At 35.4% G+C, this 24296-nt stretch overlaps 1 protein-coding gene across 2 annotated transcripts in view; it reads left to right on the forward strand.

Moving 5' to 3' along the window:
• ARHGAP15 (Rho GTPase activating protein 15) overlaps positions 1-24296 on the forward strand; it is a 652966-nt gene that overhangs the window by 122714 nt on the left and 505956 nt on the right. For both annotated transcript variants that reach the window (XM_057745532.1, XM_057745533.1), the window contains exons 5-6: positions 4553-4640; positions 23469-23558. In XM_057745532.1, the coding sequence (XP_057601515.1) occupies positions 4553-4640; positions 23469-23558 (178 nt within the window). The remainder of the gene's footprint in view (positions 1-4552; positions 4641-23468; positions 23559-24296) is intronic.

Below are 24296 nucleotides of genomic sequence, written 5' to 3' on the forward strand. Positions count from 1 at the left end.
TTCTGCGGTCACTTCCTCCACTGAAGTCTTGAACCCCTCAAAGTCATTCAGGAGGGTTGGAATAAACTTCTTCAAACTCCTGTTAATGTTATTTTGACCTCTTCCCATGAATCAGGAATGTTTTTAATGGCATCAAGAATATTGAATACTTTCCAAAAGGTTTTCAATTTACTTTTCCCATATCCATCAGAGGAATCACAACCTGTAGAAGCTATAGCCTTGCAAAATGTATTTCTTAAATAATAAGACTTCCTGATCCATGGGCTGCAGAATGGATGTTGTGTTAGCAGGCATAAAAACAACATTAATTTCATTGTATATCTTCATCAGAGCTCTTGAGTAACCAGGTAGATTGTCAATGAACAGTAATATTTTGTAAGGAATCTTTTTTTCTGAGCAGCAGGTCTTAACAGTGGACTTAAAATATTCAGTAAACCATGTCATCAAGAGGTGTGCTGTCACCCAGGCTTTGTCATCCCAGTTATAGAGCACAGTCAGAGTAGATTTAGCATAATTCTTAACGATCCTAGGAATTTCAGAATGGTAAATGAGCTTTGGCTTCAACTTAAAATCACCAGCTGCACTAACCCCTAACAAGAGAGTCAGTTTGTGCTTTGAGGTTTTTGAAGTCAAGCATTGACTTCTGTTCTCTATGAAAGTCCAAGATGGCATCTCCTTCCAATAGAAGACTGTTTGGTCTACATAGAAAATCTGTTGTTTAGTGTAGTCACCTTCATTAATTATCTTAGCTAGAACTTCTGGACATCTTGCTGCAGCTTCTACATCAGCACTTGCTGCATTGCCTTGTACTTTTATGTTATGGAGAGAGCTTCTTTCCTTAAACTTCACGAACCAACCTCTGCTAGCTTCAAACTTTTCTTCTGTAGCTTCCTCATCTCTCTCAGCCTTCATAGAATTGAAGAGACTTAGGGCCTTGCTCTGGGTTAGGCTTTGGCTTAAGGGAGTGTTGTGTCTGGTTTGATTTCTATCCAAACCACTAAAACTTTCTCCATATCAGCAATAAGACTGTTTTGCTTTTCCATCATTCATGTGTTCACTGGAGTAGCACTTTTAATTTTCTTCAGGAACTTTTCCTTTGCATTCACTTGGCTGTCTATTTGGCACAAGAGGCCTAGCTCTTAGCCTATCTCAGGTTTTGACCTGCCTTCCTCACTAAACTTAATCATGACTAGCTTTCGATTTAAAGTGAGAGAGATGCAACTCTTCCTTTCACTTGAACATTTAGAGGCCATTGTAGAGTTATTAATTGGGCTAATTGCAATATTGTTATGTCTCAGGGATCAGAGAGGCCCGAGGAGAGGAAGAGAGATGGGGAAAGGCCAGTCAGTAGAGCAGTCAGAACACACACAACACTTCCGAATTAACTTCGCTGTCTTATATGGGCATGGTTCATGGCGCCCCAAAACAATTATAATAGTGACATCAAAGATCACTGGTTGCAATCACCATAACAAATATAATAATAATGTAAAAGTTTAAAATTCTGCTAGAATCACCAATATGTGACACAGAGACGTGAAGTGAACAAATGCTGTTGGAAAAATTGTGCCAATAGATTTGTTCGAAGCAAGGTTGCCACAAATCTTCAATTTGTAAAAAACTCGATATCTGCGAAGCACAATACAGTGAAGCACAATAAAATAAGATATACCTGTACTCCTTAATCTTTAAAAAGCAAACAAACATAAATTAGTGAACAGATTTCAGGCTTCAGAATCAGAGAAACTGGGTTTGACTCTAAGTGTATGGCTTTAAGTAAGTTACCTAAACACTCTGAACCTCATTTTCCATATTAGTAAATGGACATATTAGTGCCTTCATCATATTTTTCGTGAAGCTAAATCTACACTACACAATCAAACTTGTACTAGGTACTCAAAATAATTTATGCTAATTATTATTTTAAAAGAGACTATGAAAAACTGAATTAAAATTGGGGTATCTAAAACATTGAAAAACAGCATTCTGTTTTTCTTTTTGAAATGAAATTATCTTAAACAAATTGGAAAAATCTTCACTTGTATTCATAAAGACATTGTTTGCAGTTTATAAGTTCAAAAAGAAATTGCACTGCATGTAAAGTGCCAGAGCAATTCATTTTACCTGCACTTCTTACCCTCTTCAGCTTGTTCATCAGATTCACCTAAGAGGCAACATTTCACAGCAGTTCAAAGTTCTAATTGTGAACCATGAGATAATTGAATTTCATGCAACTTCAGTTCTAACCAGTTCCATTTTCCAAGTTTAAGGAAGGGAAGAGTAACGCCAACATATTCTATAAACGATCAACATCTGAAACAGATCAAATCAGAACCGTTTATCCAGAGCTTGCTATAGATAGGAAGCAAATAAGGTACAGAGTATCTCCTGCCAGGAGATGAAAAATATAGTGGGAAATATAACAGGCAGGTTAAATATAGGTTCCGTCATGCCTGAGGGTGCGCCATTCTCCCTGGTTACATATGGCCCAAGTAAGGGGTGGAGATAAAAAAGAGGCCCAGTCTAGACCAGCAGTCCTGCCAATATTTATTCTATCTTGGGCCATCTAATATTATGACCTGCATAAGAAGGCTACCAATTCATCTTGCTGCTGCTGGTTCCTAAAAAGAGAAATGGGAACTAGGGCAAAGGAAGAAAAAGGTCTATGTGGTTTTCATTTCTCCCCCATCTTTTTCACCATTTGATTGAAAAAGTGACTATTTGCAGATAAGTGGGTCCAAGAACATAGTGTTCATATTTGCATGCTGAAAAATACACACTGTGTTTGTTTTGTTTCTGTTTATCCAGTTTTTTTTTCTTTTTAATGCAATGGTGTATCATTAGGAAGGCTTCAGGCATGTAAGAGCAACCTAATCTTGTTGTAAATATTAACTTTACTGAATCAAAGCTGTCCTTTCAATCAAGCCTCTAGAGACTATGAGGCAAGTGGAACTAAATTACACAAAGATCTTAAATGGTCATTTAAAATGTATTTTTGTGTAGTTTTCTAGTGACCAGAATAGTCTTTTTGTAAACCTTAAAAAAAATAACTTTTGTAGAATGAATTCAGCTATTCTGAAATGAGTATTAAACCAAAGCAAACTGCAGCAACATGATGTATAGATAGAAACCTACATGTATTAATCTCCTTAGTGTTTTACTATCTAAACAAGGGCTTTCTTCATGACACACATATATACACTTCTAGTTACTGAAGTAATGCATGTTCAATACAAAGGAAAATCAAAAGCTATGATTTCATTATCTGATTTAACTGTTGTTATATCCAGCTTTTTTTTTTTACTCCCATGCCTAAGTTTAATCATTGACTCTACACATACATATTTATTGCCTACTCTGTCCAAGGCAATGTCGCTTGTCACTGGGGTTATCTCTGTAACGATGAAATGTTTTCTGCCGATTTGGGACTTTTTATTTAATGGGGGAGAGAGAAGTGAAATTTACAAAGAATATTTCTTCGTTTATCCTAAGTGCTATGTGAGGAAGTCATGGAAGACATATTTGAGCACGTAATATTTGAACTTCCAACGAATGGGAACTGATAATCACAAGGGGCTGGGATGGGAAAGGATGGTTATAGGTAAATAGCACCGTATGGCATTATGAACTACATATTATATTATGGTCTACATTAAAATCTTCCCATGTCAGGATTCTTCTATAACACAGGGTTCATTAGTCCATTATATGAATCCATCATATGCAATTTACATAACCTAGCTCTTATTTTTTGATATATTAGATGCAGAATTAAGAAATGGTGCACTTCATTCTTGTGCACAGAGCCTTCACTTACGAGATGATTTCTTTAGGATAGATTTAAATTCATAGTAATGGGCTTGTTCACTTGAAAGATAAAGACATTTAAAAACATTTTTTAAAAACATATTGCCAAAATCACTCCTGAAAGATGTTTACACTCCTACCAAAATTGTATGGGAGAATCCATTTCTCCGTACTCTCAGTAACCCTTGGTATCATTCCTTCTGATTCTTGCCAGTTTGACTGGCAAAAAAAGGAGAGATCATTTGACTCCCTTTATTTGCATTTTTTTGCTTTCTAGTGAGTTTTAACATTAAAAGATATTGTAAACTAGGGAGTGATAAATTAGCTGCTTAGTTTTGCAGACTCTGATGTATACTAAACCAATGAAGGGGTGTAATGATGAAGGACAAGGTTCCAATTTCTGTTTTTACTTTGCTGTTTTTGGTTTGCTGCAGAAACATAGTCTTTTTATGGAGTGGAAGGCATGGATACACAGGATTGGATTTTTGACAGTTGAAAAAGATTTGGGGAGGATCTACAAATGATGAAACTTTTACTATAAATTCCATGATATTTAAAAATTACAGAATATTTTTATTATTAGCCAAATTCTTTACCACCGGTAGATTTTGATAAAGAAAAAAATTTTAGGAATTCTGGTTAAAAATAAAGGTAGTCCCTACTTAGTCCAAATGTTGCTCATATAATACCTGTGAATGATTTCTTCAAATGATAATGCTTTTTTTTTGCTTTTTTCTCTCCTAAGGAAAAATTGGTCTACTTCCTGGATTGTTCTTTCTAGCCGAAAAATTGAATTTTACAAAGAATCCAAGCAGCAGGCTCTGTCTAACATGGTGGGTAGTTCTCTGTTTCTGCTATTATCATCTTAACAGAAATATTGTTGAATTAAAAGTTTGGTTTCAACAGAAATCACACTAAAGCCTCCAAGCTATCAACATCTGAAAGCAGATGGAGGAAATGACTCAATAAACTTTTAATCAGATGAAGGGAAAATAGAACTTAGTGTCTGTTTTATTAAGTGGTGCATTTGGAGAATAATCACAAAATGAGATGAATAGCGAGCAGCTATCTAGTAATGGGAAGGTAACACTTTAAATTAAGGTGCCATTTATAAATGCTTTATTCTTATTTATGAAATGATCACTAAATGCAGCTACTTGCTCAAATAATGTATTATAAAGTATGTTATAAAATGCATTAGTAATAAATGCTTAACGGATGAGACTATGGGAAGCTGTTTTAAAGAATATTATAAGACGTAAATCGTATTAAACCATGTATGTGCATCTTTAATACATGAATTTAAGTTGTTATCTAGCATGCTATAAAGTGCTTCACACATTAATAAATAATAATAAACTTTTTATAAATGGCACCTTAATATAGGGTGTTACCAATGAGGAAACACTCCAAGTTAACAAAGTGATTTTTTATCTTAGTCTAACTGAGACATTCACTACATCCAGCTAACCTTTCTGAATAGTTCTATGACTCCATCTAATGGAACTAATACAATTTCTGTATCCTATAGTTATTACAAAGTGAAATTTGTAGGGCTTCTTGATTTGTACCTGGAGGAGGGCCTCACATATGCCCACAGAGACCTGACAATGACAGTAAGTAGGAGCAATTCTGAGCTAGTTACTGGGGCAGTTCAAGCTCAGAGCCTTGCTGCCTGAACACCAGAGCTGCCACACGATGTTGGAGACAGTGGGCAAGCAGCATATCTGACAGCCTCCTGATTAGGAAGGACTCCGGGCAGGAACCAACCTGCCATAGCCCATCGGCCTGATGGGTGGCAGTGAAAGGGGTCTCCTGGCAGGAGTTAACCACAAGGAACTCATTTGTATTTGGCAAGTAATAAAACGATGGAAAGTTCTTTGCTTTCCAGCCACTAGTCTTGTTTGCTATGTAATCCTCTTTAAATAGGAAATAGAAAATCATTTGCTAGGAGATTTTTTTTTTAAAGGAGAAAATTTTAGTAAGAACAAAAGGTAGCATTTGGCTTGCTCCTGATAATTGCAAGCCTTTATCCCCAAGTAGCTTGCTGATTTTGGAGTCCTGGTGCAGTCCAATCTGTAAACTAAGTATGAATAAATTAAAAATATATCTCAGTCCTTTGTATTTTTAATTTAAACTGCCTCAGAAATTTGTTTTAGGGTTTTGTTTGGTTTTTATTTTTTGGCTACAGTAATGTTGAGATAATCTTTTTAAGAAAAATAAAGTACCCCTAAGGGCCAGGCACAAAACAACTCCCATCCACCCACGGGTCCTTTGTCTTCCCTTTGAATGAGTTCTAAGGGGAAGTCAGGAAGGGAGCAAACTCACTTGCCTTGCTGAGTTTGGCTGCTGAGAACATGATCTTCTTCCTGCTGGGTGAGAAGAATTCCATTGGATCAGATTTTATGTGAATGTGCTGGGATAATGGGAGAGATTAGATTCCAAATTAAAGCATTTGGTTTATTTTTGTTTTATTATTTTAATCTCCTCATACCAGGAGATAGTTATCAGCTGCTTAATTTTGTACAGGTGGAAGAAAACTCCCCCTTAGATTGTAGGCAAACCTTGCAAGTCAGCTCACTAATTGCACATCTCCAGTTCAAGCTTCAGGATTGCTGTAAATTGACAATAGATTTTACTTTTAGAGGAAAGTCGTTAAACTTTTTTCTTTTTTTTTGGCAGTCCCTATTTTTTACTTCTGGTCCCATTTTCAATGCTCTTCTGGTTTCTCCCAGACACTCATTGTCTTCAAAGCAAGTTCTGGGTGGGAACTAACTGTGTTTTGTGGTAATGGGGAAAAGAATTGCAGATTGCTGTTTGTACGGCATGAATTGTCTTGCTAGTCAACCTCCTGGATACATTTCTAACCAAATATTAAAGGCCTGGTGGGATAGCCCACATTTACCAATTCCAGTCTCAGAGAAATGATACGATGATTGCCAGGCCTTGATTAAAGATGCTGTGGTTTTATTTTGAAAGAAATTTGTACTCAAGTTTCTGAATTTCTCTTGCGCCCTGTTACAGATGTCCTGGTATTATTGCTCATTGTACTTCTGGGAAAATGTCTGCCCTTTTCTCCAAGGGGTCGGTAGGAACTGCCTAAGTGAGTGCAAAATGTGGTTTAAAAGAGTAAATGACATTTTAATCTGTATAGGAATGATCCTTGAATGTTAATGCAATCGTGAGACAAAGTAGCTAAGTAGCTAGGAGAAGGGTTTTGAAGTTCAACCACAGGGGGCTTTATTCTGTTTTTGCCACTTAGGAACTGACAAAGTTATTCAACTTCTTTGAGCTTCAGAATCCTCATCTGTAAAGTGGGGATAGTAGTATTTGCCAAGAGAATCAGTAAAGAATAAAATTAGTTAATAAAACAAATAAAAATATACCTAGTAGCCATGAAATAATTATTATATTTTAATATATTCTATTAAAATATAAATATACTGTATTCTATAATACATAATATAGAGTGTAATATAATTATAACATATTATACTGTCTTAGTTTTGCACTTGAATTGATTCACACATGCATAGAAGAAAAAGTATATTAATTCAAGGAATACCAGCGTGTATAATCTCCATAAGAAGAAATATGTTTCCATAGGCAGCATAAAATATTGTGTCTGCACATGGAATAATTCTGAAAATGAAGCCATTTCTCCATTTGGGATTCTAGATGTAACATCCTGCCTGTCCATATATATTTTCCTGGGGCCCTCATCTTCCTCCATTGTCTCTTACCCTTACTGCTTTCACATTTAATACAGCATGTCGCACAATGTTGTGCCTGATCCCACATTCCATGTTTAGGTATATTTCTTTCTCACTGAAATTCTTTCCTGTTCATAACCAAGTCACATTTTTATCAAAAAAAAAAAAAAAAAAAAAAAAAAAGCAGCCTCCCCCTGGAAAGAGATACAATCACTTCACTGGTGTTTGTAAATCAGAGATTCATAGGCTCTGGGTCCTCAGTGACCTATTTAAGGAAAAGGAGGACTGACCTGTTTTTCATTTTTAATAAGGACATTAAAGAATAAAGTACTGCCTACTACTATGGTCGCTTTCTAACAGAAAGGACATTGTATAATACCCCAATCCCAAATCTAGGTAGGATAAAACCTCAGAATGAAAGATAGTCTTTACCAAGCGAGGAAACTGTCTCCCTCCTATGTCTACATACATTGTCTGTGTTTTGTTCACTTCACCTCAGACCAGAGAAAGTTTAGTCCAGACTGGCTGGCCCTCCTTTGAAAAGGAGCATTGGGAAACCAGTGGTGTCCTTAGATCCGGATCTTCTGGGTTATAAAGAAAAGGACAGTGTTCATGTTCTGTATTCTGATTTGTAACTCACTTTTTAAATTTTTAAAATATTGTCATTGGAAAATAATGCACAAACCGTTTTTAGTAAAATATATAAGACATATATGTATATATTAACAGTTATTAATCAGACTTCTACATAACACCACCCAGGGCCAGATACAGACCCCGCCAGCCCTCCAGAAGCCCTATCCCTGCAGATTGTCCCTATGTCATCACAGCCTCGTCCCTTGCTACAGACTTAAATGGCATTTTAGTCATTATTTTCTCACCCTTTCCTATTTTCCCACCTATATCTATAGCCCTTAAAAATATAGTATACTTTGTCTGCTTTTGAATTTATAAAATGGAATCACAGCATGTACATCTTTTGTTTCTTGCTTCTTTCTCTAAATAGTAATATATCTTGCTTTTTCCTTCCTTTCATTTTGTTTTAATCATTTCATATTTTTTCCTACTGTTTTGGGAGTGATACAGCTTGTGTTCTATTAGTGACTTGCCTAGAATTATACTTATTAAAGCTATTCAAATATTACTTTAGAATATATTTAATTCACTATCTCCTTCCCAATGTATACACTATTTCTGTCTGTATTTTAATTCTTTCTTTTCTTATTTTTAATTATTTTTAACACCACTAGACTTTATTTATTCTCTTTTATAGAATCAATATTGATTTATATTTCTCCATTATTTGCTGTGTTCCTTGTTATTTATTTCTTCCTGTATTTTAGACCTTCCTTCTAGGATTATTTTTCCTTCTGTTTGAAGTATATTCTGAGAAATTCCTGTAGTAAGGGTCTTGTGGTGACAATCTGTCTCGGCGTCTGCTTGTTTCAAATGTCTCTATATTTCTCCCTCATTTTGGAAATATATATTCTCTCTGGATATAGAATTTTGAGTTGGCAGTAATTTTCTTTCAGCACATCAAAGATAATCATTCCACTGTTTTCTGTCATCCATTACTGTTATCAGGAAGTTACCTGTTAATCTAACCACTGTTCTTTGGTTGCTCATAATATTTTCTCATTACCTTGTGTTTCCACAGTTTCAGCATGATGCATCCAGATGTCAGTTTCTTCTTATTTTCCCTGCCTGGATAATTGGCCTCTTGAAATTTATTGTAGCTGTCATTAATGTATTTTAGAAAATTCCAGGCTATTATCTTTTCAAATGTAGCTTCTTTTACATTTTCTCTCTTATTTTCTTGTAAGCCCCTAGTTAAACCTAATTGAAGTTTTCTCACTCTATCCTCCACATATTTTATATTTTTCTTTCTTTCTGTCTTTCTGAACTGCATTCCAAATAACTTCTCTTGATTTACTTTCTAATCCTTTAATTCAGTCTCCCTTTGTGATTAACATTGTTTTTATTTCAGTTATTGTAGTTTTCATTTCTAGAAGCTTGTTTCTTTTTTTTAATTTACTTCATCTCCCTTTGTGATTAACATTGTTTTTATTTCAATTATTGTAATTTTCATTTCTAGAAGTTTGTTTCTTTGTAAATTTACTATGTCATTTGTTATAGGTTTTTTCCCTGCATTTTAAAAACTCTTTTCATTTTTGTGAAAATTAGAAGACTTTTTTTTAATATTCTTTGTCTTGTGATTCTAACGTCTGAAGTCTACATCAGTCTATTTCTGCTGATTCTCACTCATGTTGTTTTGTTTCCTTGTGTGTCTGCTTATCTTTGACTGTGTGCTAATCATTGTTATTGAAATATCATGGGAGATTCTCTGAGGCCTGGAATAAGTGTGTCCTACTCCGGAGTGTTTTGCATTTTTCTCAGATTGTCTGGGGGCACTCCCAGTGGTTGATTAGATCAATCTCAGTTAACAGTTTAAAATTTTCAAGTTGTATATAAGGAGGACTACAGCTGTGCTACACCTTATCAGGGACAGAATTACTCTTCACTCCTTCTTCTCTTACATTGCTCATCTGCAAAGACAGTCTTCTTTATAATTCCTTGGGATTGGAGAAAGGGAACAAGTTTAATATTGGTTCTCCTTTATCCTTTTATTGTGACCTCAGGCAAGGTGCAGTTGTATTGATTTGATATTCTGCTTTTCTCTCTGGGTTCAGATTCTCACCTCTAAAAAATATTTACCCTGGAAGTTCCACCATCTTTTCAGCCTTTCAATTCTTTTAAGGTAATTTTAAAATGAAATACTTTATCCAGCATTTTTCATTGTTTTCAGTGGGAGAGTTGATCCAAATAGCATAGTTTCTCATTACAAACTACCTCACTTTCATTTAAATATGCATTTGGTTAATCAAGTTAGTGCTATTTATATAAGCCTTGGTGGGAAAAGACTTCATAAGAATATGTATTGAAATCCTACAATGAACAGCTTGCTCGTTAGGGCTACATATAAGGCATAGAGATATAATCAAGATATAGTCTCTGCTTTATAGCATTTGTGCCAAAAAATAGGATGAGATGAAACAAGAAACATGGGAGAGTGGTTTTTTTTTTTTTTAACATTTAAAGGAGGTAGAGCTCACATCTGTGAGATATTTGAATTAGGCCTTGAAGGATGGTTATAATTTCAATATGTGTAGATTTGTGGGCAGGGAAAATTCCAGTGGAGTTAAAAAACATGAACAATGGCATGAAACTGAAAATGGGCAAGGTCTGTGTACTAAAAAGAGAAATGAATTTTTTAGTTCAGTTGGAAGATAGGATAAAAGAAAAGGATTGAGAAGAATGCCATGGGCTGAGATTTGCTACCAGGGGCAACCCTTTAATAAGCTGTGTCAGTATTCTCCAGACATCTTCACCCTAGAATAAATCTCTCATGGCTCTTCTTTTAACAAATATATACTGAACAACAATATGACCCAGGTATTACTTGTCTTAAAAGCACTGGTCCTATCATAGGCAAAAGGCAAGAGAGGGAGATGATTCTTCTAGCTTCAATTCATTTAGTCCAAGAGCAAAAACTTTTACGTCAAAAGCAGCTACAGTATTATTTGATTCATCTGGTGCCAGAGAAGTCCTAGAGAAACAAGAGTTGTCAGCTTGATTTATCCTCTGAGGCCTTGAATCACACCCCTTGTATGTTTCAGTACACTTACCTATTTTAGTACCAGTGAAGTATTTCAGTTGGCTCCAGCAATTCAGTTGCAACTTTCCTCCTATGTACCTGCTGTACTTTGTGATTTTAGAACATCTGCTTGATAGGCAGTAGACCCTGGACTCTAGCTATGGGTTGTGGCAAATGTGCACTCCTAGTTAAAAAAAATGATGGATTGCCTCATGGGGAAGAAGCTGTGTATTTAGAGAACCCACTCATTTATTTATTTTATGAACTATTAACAACTCCTAACAGGTGTCATACAATGTGTTGTTAGACTTTAGAGATAGCCAGATGATTAACATGTGATCCCTGCTCTCAAGGAGCTTATGGTCCGGTAGGGGAAACAGAATCATACGTAGTCATATTATAATAGAACATGACTATGTGATAAAGAAATATAAGAAAACATGCTGGGGAACCATAGGTCTAGCTACAGGTAGTCCTTTCGCAAGGAAATTGTTGTTCCAAGAATTGCTCAGCTTATGTACCTCTCCATTAGTTCATTATGCAAATATCACTGAGGGTCCTTGATATTAAGCCACTATGGTGGGTGTTATGAAAGATACAAAAATGAAATAAATTCAGATCTTTCACTTGAGGGTCTAGAAGCAAATAGAAAGCATGCCCATAAATCAAATAATTATAGTGAAAAAGTGGACATTGATAGTTACTCCAAAATGGCATTGTTAGTTTTATGGTATGGGTTTGTTTTATGGTAACTAAGAGGAGAGAGAGATTGCTTCCTGCTGGAAAGAATTCAAAATATATCCATAGAGGAAGTGACATCTGAGGAAGTTTTTGAAGGCTGAATAGGATTTCGATGCAGAAATAGGGGGGAAAGACACTTTACATGGAAAGAAGGGATAAACAATAAAATATGGGAAATTAAGTCCTTAATTTATTTGTTTATTTTCCAGATATTATTGACGGCTTGCCTTGCTCCATGTACTATGCTAGTCATTGTTCTTAAAAATGTTTCTTGGTGGTTCCCTGAGGCCTAGGGTGTATATGGTCGAGTCCAGACTATTTTGTGTTTTTTCTGTAAGTTGTCTGGATTCACTGCAGGTGATGGATTGCCTCAAAAGAAGTTGAGGAACAGTGTTGTAGGACAGCAAGCACTCTAACTTGGTTAGAAAGTCACTGTGGGATCTGCTTGTGAAAGATCTTGAACAGGATTGTGAGAAAAGATGATTTCTTTCTATAGGCACTGTGGAGCCCTTTATAATTAATACCGCGTATCCTCAAATTAAGAGAGATTCATGGTTTTTGGAGACAGTTTGGGGAATTAAGATACATTTTTCCTACAGTTAAAAAAGTGAAGATAGGACTTCTTAAATTATCTGAAAGACCTAGTCTAAAAATCTATGGAAAAAGATGAGAACAATAAGGCTCTAATTGACAAAGGTAATAGCGAAAGGGCTAAGTCTGCATTTAGTAAATCACAGGGCATCTTCTCACTCAGAATATATATTAATATTCTCCTATGACCTGATCTTTTAGCAGTATGGTCATTTCTGCAAAGAGAGCAAACAGGGTAATTCATCTAAGTACAACTAAAAAATATGCTGTGCCGAAAACATGGGTGTATCTGCACATCAGTGAGCACCAGTAGCAAACCTGGAGGTGTTTTCATGTGACTCCAGAATATATGTTCAGTGTGGCACCATACTGAAATAAATGCATTGTGCAAATTCTGTTTCTGATTAGGAAATTTCTCATCTCCACATTCACTAAAAATCAGACCAAGTGGACCTTACTTCCTTTTATATTTATCACATGATATTCAGAAAACTTAGTGTCACTGTTGACATAAATTCAGAAGTATTATAAACACTTTAGGCACTATTTCTCCCCTCAGATTGTACAGTTCTAAAGCCAGTATGTTGAATATGGAGCCTGCATGTTGATTGTGTATGTAACTGGGATTTTTGGGGTTCTTATGTTTTACACTTTACATTCTACTAACACTTCTAATCACAGGCAAACACTGGCAAATTTTACTTTTAATGACAGAAAACTTTTCCAAGGCATTTAATAAACTGTTAACTTTTTTAGACCACTCATTCAGCCATAACGTTGAAAGCAAAAAAAAAAGAGTAATATAAAAGGCTTCATTAAAAAAATTTGTTTACTTTTTCTTAATATTGTTTACTTCCAATGCAAATAATGAGCACAAGCATTAATTAAATAATGCAGTATATTTAATGTTCATTCAATGTAGCATGACTTTAATAACAAAATGGACTTATTTATGGGAGTAAAATGAAGTGATTTATCAAAAAGATGAAAATAGTTTCAATCAGAAGGCTATTCATGAATTATTGAATATCCCGTACAAAATAAATATGGAATGATTTTATCTTTGCAGAGTAAGTGTTAAACCCTTATTCGGATCCCTGCTCAAAAAGATCACAAAAATGGAGGTACAAACAATAGATCTACCAATCTTAGCCTAACAAAGGTCATTTAAATTCTCATAATAATAATGCTCTGGCAAAGTCAGCATGGTTAACGTTGGGGCAGCTTATTAGTACAGCCATAGATTGCACTGTCACACAGTCTCATCATACATTTAAAAATGAAAAGAAAAAGAAAAAGCAGTCCAAAATCTGAAGGATGACAGGTGCAGATCAAAGAAAGAAAGGAAAAAAGGAAAAATGAATTCTAGTGTTTTATTAACACAAACTTTGTGAGGAAAAAAGTGAAATCAAGTGATCGATATTACTATAAATGATGTCCATGTTCCCTGGTTATAATTTTCTCAAGATTTGGCCATTAACCACAATAAATTCTGTATCTTACATAATTTTTAATAACCACAAAAATCTTTGAAATCGATAGGATGCTTTATAAATGGATAATAGCTTACTGTCCAATAAACCTCACCTTAGGCTCTTTCAGAAAACTCTTTTAATTATGAAGCTTGGCTCTCTGTGGTTTATCATTTTGGTCAATGTAATACATCTGATTTAGAGCTTACATTTCTCTAAGATAAAATGGGCTTTTACTCCAGAGTGCATTTTTAAATTTACTGAATATATGTATTTATTCGTCCTTTAAAATTCACTACTAAATTGAAACGCTCTGGGAAGCATTATACCACATTAGGTAGAAATAGGGGTTTCTAAGTCAGACCACCTGGGTTAGGAATCCCAGGTTCACATTTTATTTGGTTCTACAATTCTTTGATGTCTCAACTGTAGTATGGGGTTAATAAGAGTACTTACCTCATAGAACTATTGTAAGATTATGTGAGAAAATTGATGTAGCATGCCTGGCACATAACAAAGGTAATAAATATTAGTTGCATTTACTATTATTGTTGTTATTATTACATGAAGCAATAGAGTGTATTGGTTAAGAGAACAGACTTTGGAACCAGATAGAATTGGATTCAAACATACAAACTGCCACTTAATGACAGTATACGTCAAAATCCTTGTCTTCCATAATACAAAGCTTTTTCAGGTAATTGTATTTGCTGTCCAAATATAATTCACAATTTCTTCAGGACCCCATTTCCTTCTCATACCATAGGCCAAAATAGATACTCCTGGCCAGCTTTCTGCTGCATCGTGCTTCTCCTATCTTTTGGTTCTGTCATCCCCTAGTGGCAGATGAAGGAAACGTTAAGCAAGCATAGGAAAGCCCAAAAGTGTCTCACATTGCTCTGGCTCACATTCCAGTGATGAGAATGAGTAATATGGCCACTGGGTGGTGCCAAGGGGGATAGAAAAAAAATGGAGCTTTTGGCTGGTGAGCTATTTTCCAGTGACAGCTCTAGACTGCTGAAGAGGGAGCAGTGCACACATTTTGGTGGAGAGCTATCCCTCCCTGACACAGGGGAGTAACATCCATTGTCTCAGTCCTGATTCTCTAGAAAACAAAGCCCAAATTAAGCACCCATGCATTAATTGGGAAGCATGAGCCCAGGACACAGAGAGTGAAGTAAAAAGGAAGTGAGAAAGGAGATGATGGGAAATAGTAGAGAGGATGTGTTATCGTGCTAGTTAGTACTCTGCAGTGAGCCGCAAAGAGACACAGAGAACCACTGGGCAGGTGCACCACTTGACTTGCAAAGTAGCTGCCCATAAACTGGAGAAAGCATGAAGCAGTCTGTAGGAGAAAGGGATGGAGGTAGGAGAAGGAATCTATTGGTCACGTTTCTTCACATTTCTTGCTTCCTTTTGGTTAAAATTCATCACCCAGTCTTTACTCCCTGTATTATATAGATCCTGGGTACACCCCTGGATGGCTACTCAGAAAGTCAGATCCTACATCCTATAAAGTAGCATTTCATCCAAATCTGGAAGTGGTAGGGAGCTAAAAGCCTGTCTGCACTTTGGCAACCAAGAGGGCCTTGCATTCCAAGGAGGTGTCTGGTCATCATAGGAAGTGGGACCATATGGGCCCAAGCAGAGCTGGTAATCTACAGGGAAAGCTGAGGCAGACTGAGTGAATGAGGGTCTAAGGAGGGAATCTGAGGGGGTGCCTGAGGCATCAAAAATGTGCCCAAGTTACTCACATTGCAGAATTAAATAGTTTTTATGTAATATAAATTTAAGGCAATATAAGCATGCAACAAGCATAGATTAAATAGAAGCTATTTATTCTAGCAAGATTTTGATTCAGGAATACATGCAATAAATTCTTCTTAGAAAGGAGAGAATACTTTCTCAACAAACAAATAAACAAAGTAAACAAACACATAACATTCTAGTCCCCCAAATAACTAACAAGGCTTTGCCTTTCTGAAAATCTGGTTTGATTTGGTCTTGTAATGTACTGAGAAATTTCACTGGAGAAACAATTTCAGTTATTATTAACACCATTTATATTCATATACATAAAACCCACATTTTACAATCAAAGTATCCTCTTCTGTGTTGACAGCGGCCATACTTTAGACATTAATAAGATCAGGTATCCATTCAGCACTCTTTCCTAAATCATTTTGCCCAAATGAGAATTTATAAGTGAGTTTTATCCTCCTCCATGACTGATTTTCCAGAATCAAAACCAGTTATGTGATAAAACTTAATTCCTCTAAACAGATTTTGTGTTTCATGTTTCAAACTGATAAGGACAATCTGAGTCTATATTCTGGAATAGCAATTAATCCAAAATAAAAAATGGTAGCTAATAACCTGTTTCATAAAATCTGAGCCTTGTCTTTTTTTCAACCACATCTAGTAATGAGGGTATGAGAATGAGTGGCCCAATGATTTGTTGCCCACACACATGCCCGATCTTCATCATGGAAAATGCCATCAAGCAAAAGAGCATCTGGCCTTTGATATTTTCTTAATATACATTAAAAGCCCCCAAATATCCCATAAAGAAAAATGGGAAACTTAATCCCAAAGGTTTAATCTAAGTCAGAGAAAAATATATTATGGAGAGAATACCCTGTCAGCTGTTATTGGGAAATGGTAAAGATAGACTAAGAGAATAATAAAAATCAGAAGTGGACAAGACCGAAGATCAATTTTTAATGACTTCACATTTCTCCAACAAAGAGGCTTTTATGTTTTATTGTCCAGAAGCAGTAACTTTTAAATATTTCTACTTAAATATTTTTAAATCAGTCATTTATATGTTGTTTACCCAGAATAGATATATGTACCCTCTTAGACTTAAATTTATATGTCGTCAATTTTTAAAAGTACATTTTTATAATGATGTACAATGTAATACATTGGCATCATGTAGTTCAGCAGGCTTTTTCATGTGTTTTATAGCTTTAGGATCAGAAATGTGTTTTCTATTAAAGGATTCTTTAATTTCAGACTTCTTGAATAAAATCTTGATTGTCTTCCAAATAAATTCTACAACTTTCCTGAACAAGTTATTCCAATATTTAACAACGCTTAAACACTGATAATTTTCCCCACTAGTAAAACCTCGTCCCCAAAGTTGTTCCTCAGGCCTAGGTTTTTCTGCTTTAACTTTGTAAAAGTGAATGATCGATTAGGATCATTTTTATATCATCTTTCATTTACTTATCTTAGTTTTCTTGTCTTGATGCAAATATTTTTGTTTGCTTGTCTTTTACAAAATCATTCTAGCTTTTCCTGACATACTTTTAAATTCACCCAAAATCTCTATTATTTGCTTCAATTTTGCCATAAGATCAGTTCCTATTAAAGGTCAGTATAAATGGGAATATTGTGACTTTATGTCCTAAATACTTCTCATTTTGTAAACTATAATTCGAGATGTATTTTTAAATTTATTTATTAATGCATTGGAATTAATATGGAAACTTTCTATTATAATTTTCCATCCAGTTCATAAATTCAGTCAACGATTATCGAATTTCTATTGAGTGCTTGTTTTAGGCCTCTTTGCTAGATTTTGGGAAAATAAAGACCTATAAGACAAACCCAGCTTGTTCTCTGACTGTGTAGCCTGGGGAAAGAGACACATCAGAAAGCAATTGCAATGTGTGGATAACAAAACACATTGTAAAAAAAAAAAGTGTGTTTCAGTAGGGAAATAGTGAGGAGTGAGTGATTGTGCCTGCAGAGGTGAAGGAGAGCCTTGTGGAGGTTATTTTGGAGAGAAATAAACATGAAAATGAGCAGGATTGGGGCAGATGGCAGGCAAGGAGAGTGGATCGAAGAGAGAAATAAATGTTTACCAGATGAAACGGGTGCATGCATCCTCAGATCCGCAGTTAGAGAGTTGTGAAAGCATGTTGCATTTTGGAACCTGCCTTGAATTCAGCATTGCTGGTGTATAGAAGAAAGGAGGGATGAATGGAACTGAGAAGGTGGTTGGGGGATAATGAGAAGAAACCTGTATTTGTGATTTGTACCTTAACCTATAGATAATAAGTTTTCTAGAAGAAATATTGTGAGATTTATGTTTTAGAAAAAAAATTCAAAATTTGGAGAATAAATTGTAATGGTTTTTACTGAGTTCAGAGGAAACAGTGAGGAGAGGAATTCAGATGAGAGAAAATAAGAACTCAAATGAGATTGTGATCTAGTTCTGGAATTTGAGCTTTGTACCTTTTAGTTGTGGTTATTGAGGGAAAGAGGAGAATTAAGAAAGTGAAGAAAGTAAAGGAGATAAGAAATGATTCAAGAAGAGCAGTAGAAAAAAGAGAGCAAGTCTGGGGAAAAGACAGTGATTTCACAGAGCTGTCTGTGCTACTTCCTAATGATAGTTAGTTAGAAAATAGATTCTGGGGATCAGAGGAACCACTGGGGAGTGGTTCACCTATTTATAAGTGATGGATCAGACCATAGGCAAGACCAAAACCCACAGGAAGTATGTAAACTATGAGAAATAATGAAGGCCTAGAACCATAAACCAGGGGTTACTAACATTTAAGAAATGGGATGAGGAAGAGAAGTCAGTGAAAAAAACAGAAAAGAAAAAGAATAAAAAATGAAAGAAGAATTTGGAAAGAAAATGTCTCCTTAACTGAAGGACAGAGGGTTTTAAGGAAATGGGTCAGCAGAATTTCATAGTACAGAGTTCAAGTAGAATGTTGTTGGGAGAGAAAGCATCAGACTATTTCTGTTGACCTTAATGATTAAGATGTGTTGTATTAGTTAAGGAGGGGAATAAAAGACTGCAGCGGGTTGAGAAGAGAATGGAATGGGAGCAAACAGAGAATGTGACTGCAGGAAACTGAGGAATCCTGGTAATTATGAAAGGAAATAGGTGAGATTGAGAAAATGTGAAGTTGTGGGGTTGGTGCTTGCCTACTTCTATTTTTTTTTAAACAGGAGTGACTTGAGTGTGATCACAGGCTAAAGGATATAATCTACTTGAGAGAAAAACAAGGAATGAGATTAGATGGAATTAGAACTAGAGAGGAAGAACCTTGGGCTGAAGGAACTAGAGAGGAAAAACCTTGGGCTGAAGAAGGAGCATCTCTTATTCTGAGGCAAAACAGGACATGCATTGTGAGTTCATGCAGTATATGGCACTGATGGTAATTTTGATGCTCATAGATGTCACTGTCATGCCCAGGTATGGGAGTTCATTAGACAGGTGAACCAGAGTCACAGACCCAGGTCCAGAATTTTGGGAACCAGAAGCAAAAGTGGGAAATGATGACACTTACAAGGAAGAAACAGAAAGTGTTTATTTTTATTTTTGGACCTGAAAAAGGCATTATATGATCTAGTAGGAAGAAAGGATAGGTATGGAGGGGAGGTAGTGTATTGTGTTGTGATCAAGGACTTGGGACTTGGAGTCAGAGAAAAATGAATTCATATCTCAGCTGAGGCCTTATTAAGTGCATGAGCTTATGTAAGGCACTTAACCACCCCCTGCTTGAGTTCTCCATGTGTCAGTTGAAGGCAGTGGTATTAACTTCACAAAATTGTTGTCAGGAATAAATGAGCAGTTGATCTAAAGCTTTCAGAGGGCAAGACATATTGAAATTTATTAAAGTTTTTGTCTGTTCATTTTCATTACACAAACTAACTAGGAAAGTGGGAAGAATGGTGAATGTTCTATCCCAAGGGCTCTGTGATCTCTGTGAATTATGAGTAATACATTTGGTGGACCAACTTGAAAAAGTTAATTAATGCTTTGAGAGAGAGGTGCCATGAGGAAGAATAGAAACTGACTAGAAACATGTAAAAAGTTTGCAAAGTATTCATGACATTGGTCTTGGCAATGATTTCATGGCTACGTTGTGTCCTTATCACAATAATAATAATGAAAGTGTTGCTAAATAGAGTCAAAAGCCCAGCTGAGGTAGGTGGCCATTATTTGTGATGTTACTACATTGAGTAGTCAAGGCATTTCTCTAGAATTTATTGAGGAATATGAGGAAGACTACAGAAGAAGAGAAAGTGGATGAGAGAGTGGAGTGGATCATTGAACGAGGGGGAGAGAGAGAGGCTGAACTGACTGCCGAATCAGGGGCACAGGTCTGGACATGAAAGGCAGTGAAATCAAAAAGGGCTTAAGAGACTGGGAGAACACACAAAGGTCTGCAGATTTCAGTAACCTCAAAACCAAGTATAATAGGGTGGGAGTAAGGAAGACTCAGAAAGTGGGATTTGTTAGGCGAAAAGCAGAATGAAGATTGCTAATGTGGAGAGGAGACGAAGCAGTGAGTTCATGAAGAATGTAAGAGATGGATCAAGGTCACATGAATGATCACTATGAGGCGACTAAGAGAGATGGACAGTTTGGATTGAGATAAACCCAAGCCAGGTGCCAAAGCCATAGAATTTAGCATGTGATGCTGATGAAAACAGGTAGATGTTGGCAAAGCTAGGTGGTAAGCACACTGGCAAAGCTTAGATTGCTTTTTACCCGTAAGTCTCCTCCAGCTCTTTCCCTAGAGAGAGAGAGTCTGTAGATAATTATACAGAGTCTGAGGCTAGGGTGGGATTCTTAAAGGAAAAGTCAGTATCTTATCTCTGAATAAGCCAACAAAGTGGCCAACACACTGAGACTTAGTAGATATACAGTAAATGTTTATTGAACGATTATGTGAAATCCTAGGTTCAGTCCACATGAGTCCATTAAACTGTTTATCATTTTGCCAAATCACAAAGCAAAGACTGCTTAAGTATTAAGCCAAATACAAATCCTAATGGTATAAAATTGAGAATTTTGAGATGCCTAAACTTTCCTTCCAAAGCACAAACACTAGTTGCATTTTGGTACTTTCCTTCATTCATGAATTTAGTAAATATTCATTGAACAGCAACTATGTACCAGGCGCTGTTCCATACATTGGAAAAATAGTGGCGGGAAAGGCAAGCAGGGTCCCAGCTCAGGGAGTTAAATTCTAGTGGGAGAAAAACAGACAGTCAGCATATAAAACTATATATGCATTAATTTCGATTAGGAGGAGAACTGTGGTAAAATTAAAATAAATAGTGAGGTAGAGAGTCATCAGGAGTCCTGGAATGCCATTATTTTATATAAGACAGTCAGAAAGAAGACCTCTGACAAGGTGACATTTAGCTGGGACCTGATGGAGAAGAAGGAGTCAGCCATGTGAAGATTGGGAGGTATTCCAGGTAAACAGGTGGCGTAAAGGCCCAATGGGAAGATCAAGTTTAAAAGAGAAGGACAGAAACAAGATAAGTATGTCTGTACTAGTCTACTAAGAAAGGCATATCTTTTCTCAAAATCTTTCTTGTTTTAACATGAATATGATTATAGTGTGTATTCAATTTTCAAGGACTATATAGTGGTTAAAAACAGACCCTGGAGGGGCACTGCTAACATTTAAATCCTGGCTCCTTTTCTACCTGTGTTATCTTGGGAAATCTTGCCTAATCATCCTGGCATATTTTCTTACCTGTAATGTGGTAATAATAATAGTACCCACTTCATACAGGTATTTTAAGAATTAAAAGAATTGATAGCCGTAAAACACATAAAGAAGTGTTTGGCCCATAAAAAGTTCTTCTTATGTAAAATCATCCCATCTTTTTTTTTCCCGACTGCATTATGTGGGGAAGATAATCCTTTTTTTTTTTTTTTAACATATGCTTATTGATGATTATTTTTGTGGGTTCTGAGTGTCCTGTAATTCAATTAACTGTAGAAGCAGATTTTTCTTAATTTTTTCTGTCGTAAATCACTTGACAATGAGCATCATTATTGTGCTTTGAGATTTTCCACAACAGTGATCACCTGGGTGACAGAATATGGGAAAACAGTAAAAATATTTCACTGTCTGAAGCATCCATAAGAGTCATGCTCATCTTGATTAGTTTTTCATGAGGTTACTACCAAATATCAAAGGAAAGCTATGCTATCAATTGCTCTCTTGCCAGCTGAATTTATCCTGAAGGAAAGTTACGCTTGGCCTGTACAATGTTTCCAAAAAATTTTTTTGAGTTGACAAAAATAAAAAAAATCTCACAATTTATGTTAAAACCCCCCATATTTCTAGCTTCTTCTGAAAAATAGTTTATTTCTTTTAAACTAATAGAACATAGTGGCTGTGAGGCAATAATTGTGGACAGATTTCTTATAACATTTTTACCATTATTCCATAATTTTATGCTTTAATCTAAAGTTTATATTGTTAATAATATTGTTTAAAAATATTATAAGTTTTTATTCTAAAATTTTAAAGTAGTCTATTGAAAATGGCTTGAGAAAACTGAATTTATCGATGGGAAACCCTAGAGCAGCTCAGAACATATGAAAATAATTGAAGTCTCTGAAATGTGGCTTATCTTTCTTTAAAAATAGTAAGGAAATTTCCCAAACCGGTAAATTTTTGTTTGATGTTTGGAGTTATCCAAATTTAAAGTTATATGTGCGATTCACTTGAACTAAATGAAAATGTGAAGACAAATACAGAGCATATACCCATTAATTGATTATTATGAATTACTGAAGTAAAAACAGCATTTAGGTAACACTCACATTGTATTGTGTAAAAGGCAGCACATGCTATAACCTATTTGATCTAAATTAAATTTAGTGAGTACAAATACATGTTATACTTATGTGTATAGTCTTAAAAGTCTGAAAAGTGAATTCCTAAAAGGCATGCAGTTGGCACTTAATATTTATTAATTTTTTTCTTTTTTTTCTGCTTTATTGAGATATAAGTGACAAGTAATATTGTGTACCTTTAAGGTGTGCAGTGTGGTGGTTTGATATACATATATATTGTGGAATGATTACCACACTAAGGTTAGTTAGTAACATTCATCACCTCACATAATTACCATTATGTGTGTGTGGATGTGTGGTTCTAACATTTAAGATCTACTTAACATTAAGATCTACTCTCTTAGCACTTTTCAAGTATACAGTAAAGTGTTAACTATAGTCACCATGCTGTACATTCAATCCCCAGAACTTATTCATCTTATAACTGAAAGTTTGTACGCTTTGACAAATATCTTCCCATTACCCCAGCACCTGGTAACCACCCTGTTTCTATGAGTTAGACTTTTAGATTCCACATATAAGTGAGATCATGCAGAACTTGTCTTCCCCTGTCTGACTTACATGTGTGTGTATATATGTGTATATTTATAAAACATTATATTATATAAAACATTTTCTTTATCCATTCATCCATTGATGAATTGATAGACACTTAGGTCATTTCCATGTCTTGGCTATTAAAAATAATGCTGCAGTGAACATGAGGGTGAGGATATCTATTTGAAACTGGAAAGAAAAGAAGAAAGGCTTTATACCATAAATATATAGCTGCTAAGTCAATAAACTTTTATTTTTTTCTGACATGCGTCACCAGTGTTGTATGCTTTTTATCCTTATTGCATTTTTGTTTACAGAAAACCGGGCATAAACCAGAAAGTGTGGATTTGTGTGGGGCACATATTGAATGGGCCAAGGAAAAATCAAGCAGAAAGAACGTCTTTCAGGTAAGAATGTTACATAGATTCAAATTATTCCTATTCTTTCTAAATCCGTGCTCTCTTGGGTAATCAAAACAAGACTACCTTGTTATGATGTCTTCATGTGCGTGAACTGGTGCGGAGGTCATTGTGAAAAACTGGCTTCTCTTCAAACAAACAATTTTGGTTGTTTTGTTGTTTTTCCCTGGTGACTGATTGCTACGTAAACACAAAATATATGTTGTGTGGTGATTAATTATATATCCAAAAGTCATTGAATTTTGCAGTGTATTTGATAGCTGTTTGGGGTTCAAACCTAGAATGCTTGGCTTAAATAGATTAAATGTAGGACTTTCAGATTCACTAACTATGATAAACTATTTGCATTCATTGCCATTCCTGCCTTCCAGTCATAAATTATTTTTACCAGTGTAACTTGGGGATGGAAAGAGCTGAACAGTTATAAAAAGTGGATTTTTCGTATTGTATAATGTAATTTTTTGGAAAAAAACTGTGATTAATAATTTCAATTATGTTCCTTTGAATGGAAAAAGCCAGATGAAATCCTTGAAAGAAAGGAAATGGGAAAACAATATTTCACATAGGATGTTACTAAAAATCCCTTTGGCAATTAATAACTTCAGATTATGGAAGTTGATCTTTTTTATGTATTTATATGACATTTAATTTACTTTTATATCTCCAAAGTAACCAGTAACTTTATAGGTATATTTTAGAATTTATATCGCTTAGTAGGAACTAGAT

Source organism: Hippopotamus amphibius, chromosome 8 (assembly GCF_030028045.1).
Source record: "Hippopotamus amphibius kiboko isolate mHipAmp2 chromosome 8, mHipAmp2.hap2, whole genome shotgun sequence".
NCBI classification, from domain to species: domain Eukaryota; kingdom Metazoa; phylum Chordata; class Mammalia; order Artiodactyla; family Hippopotamidae; genus Hippopotamus; species Hippopotamus amphibius.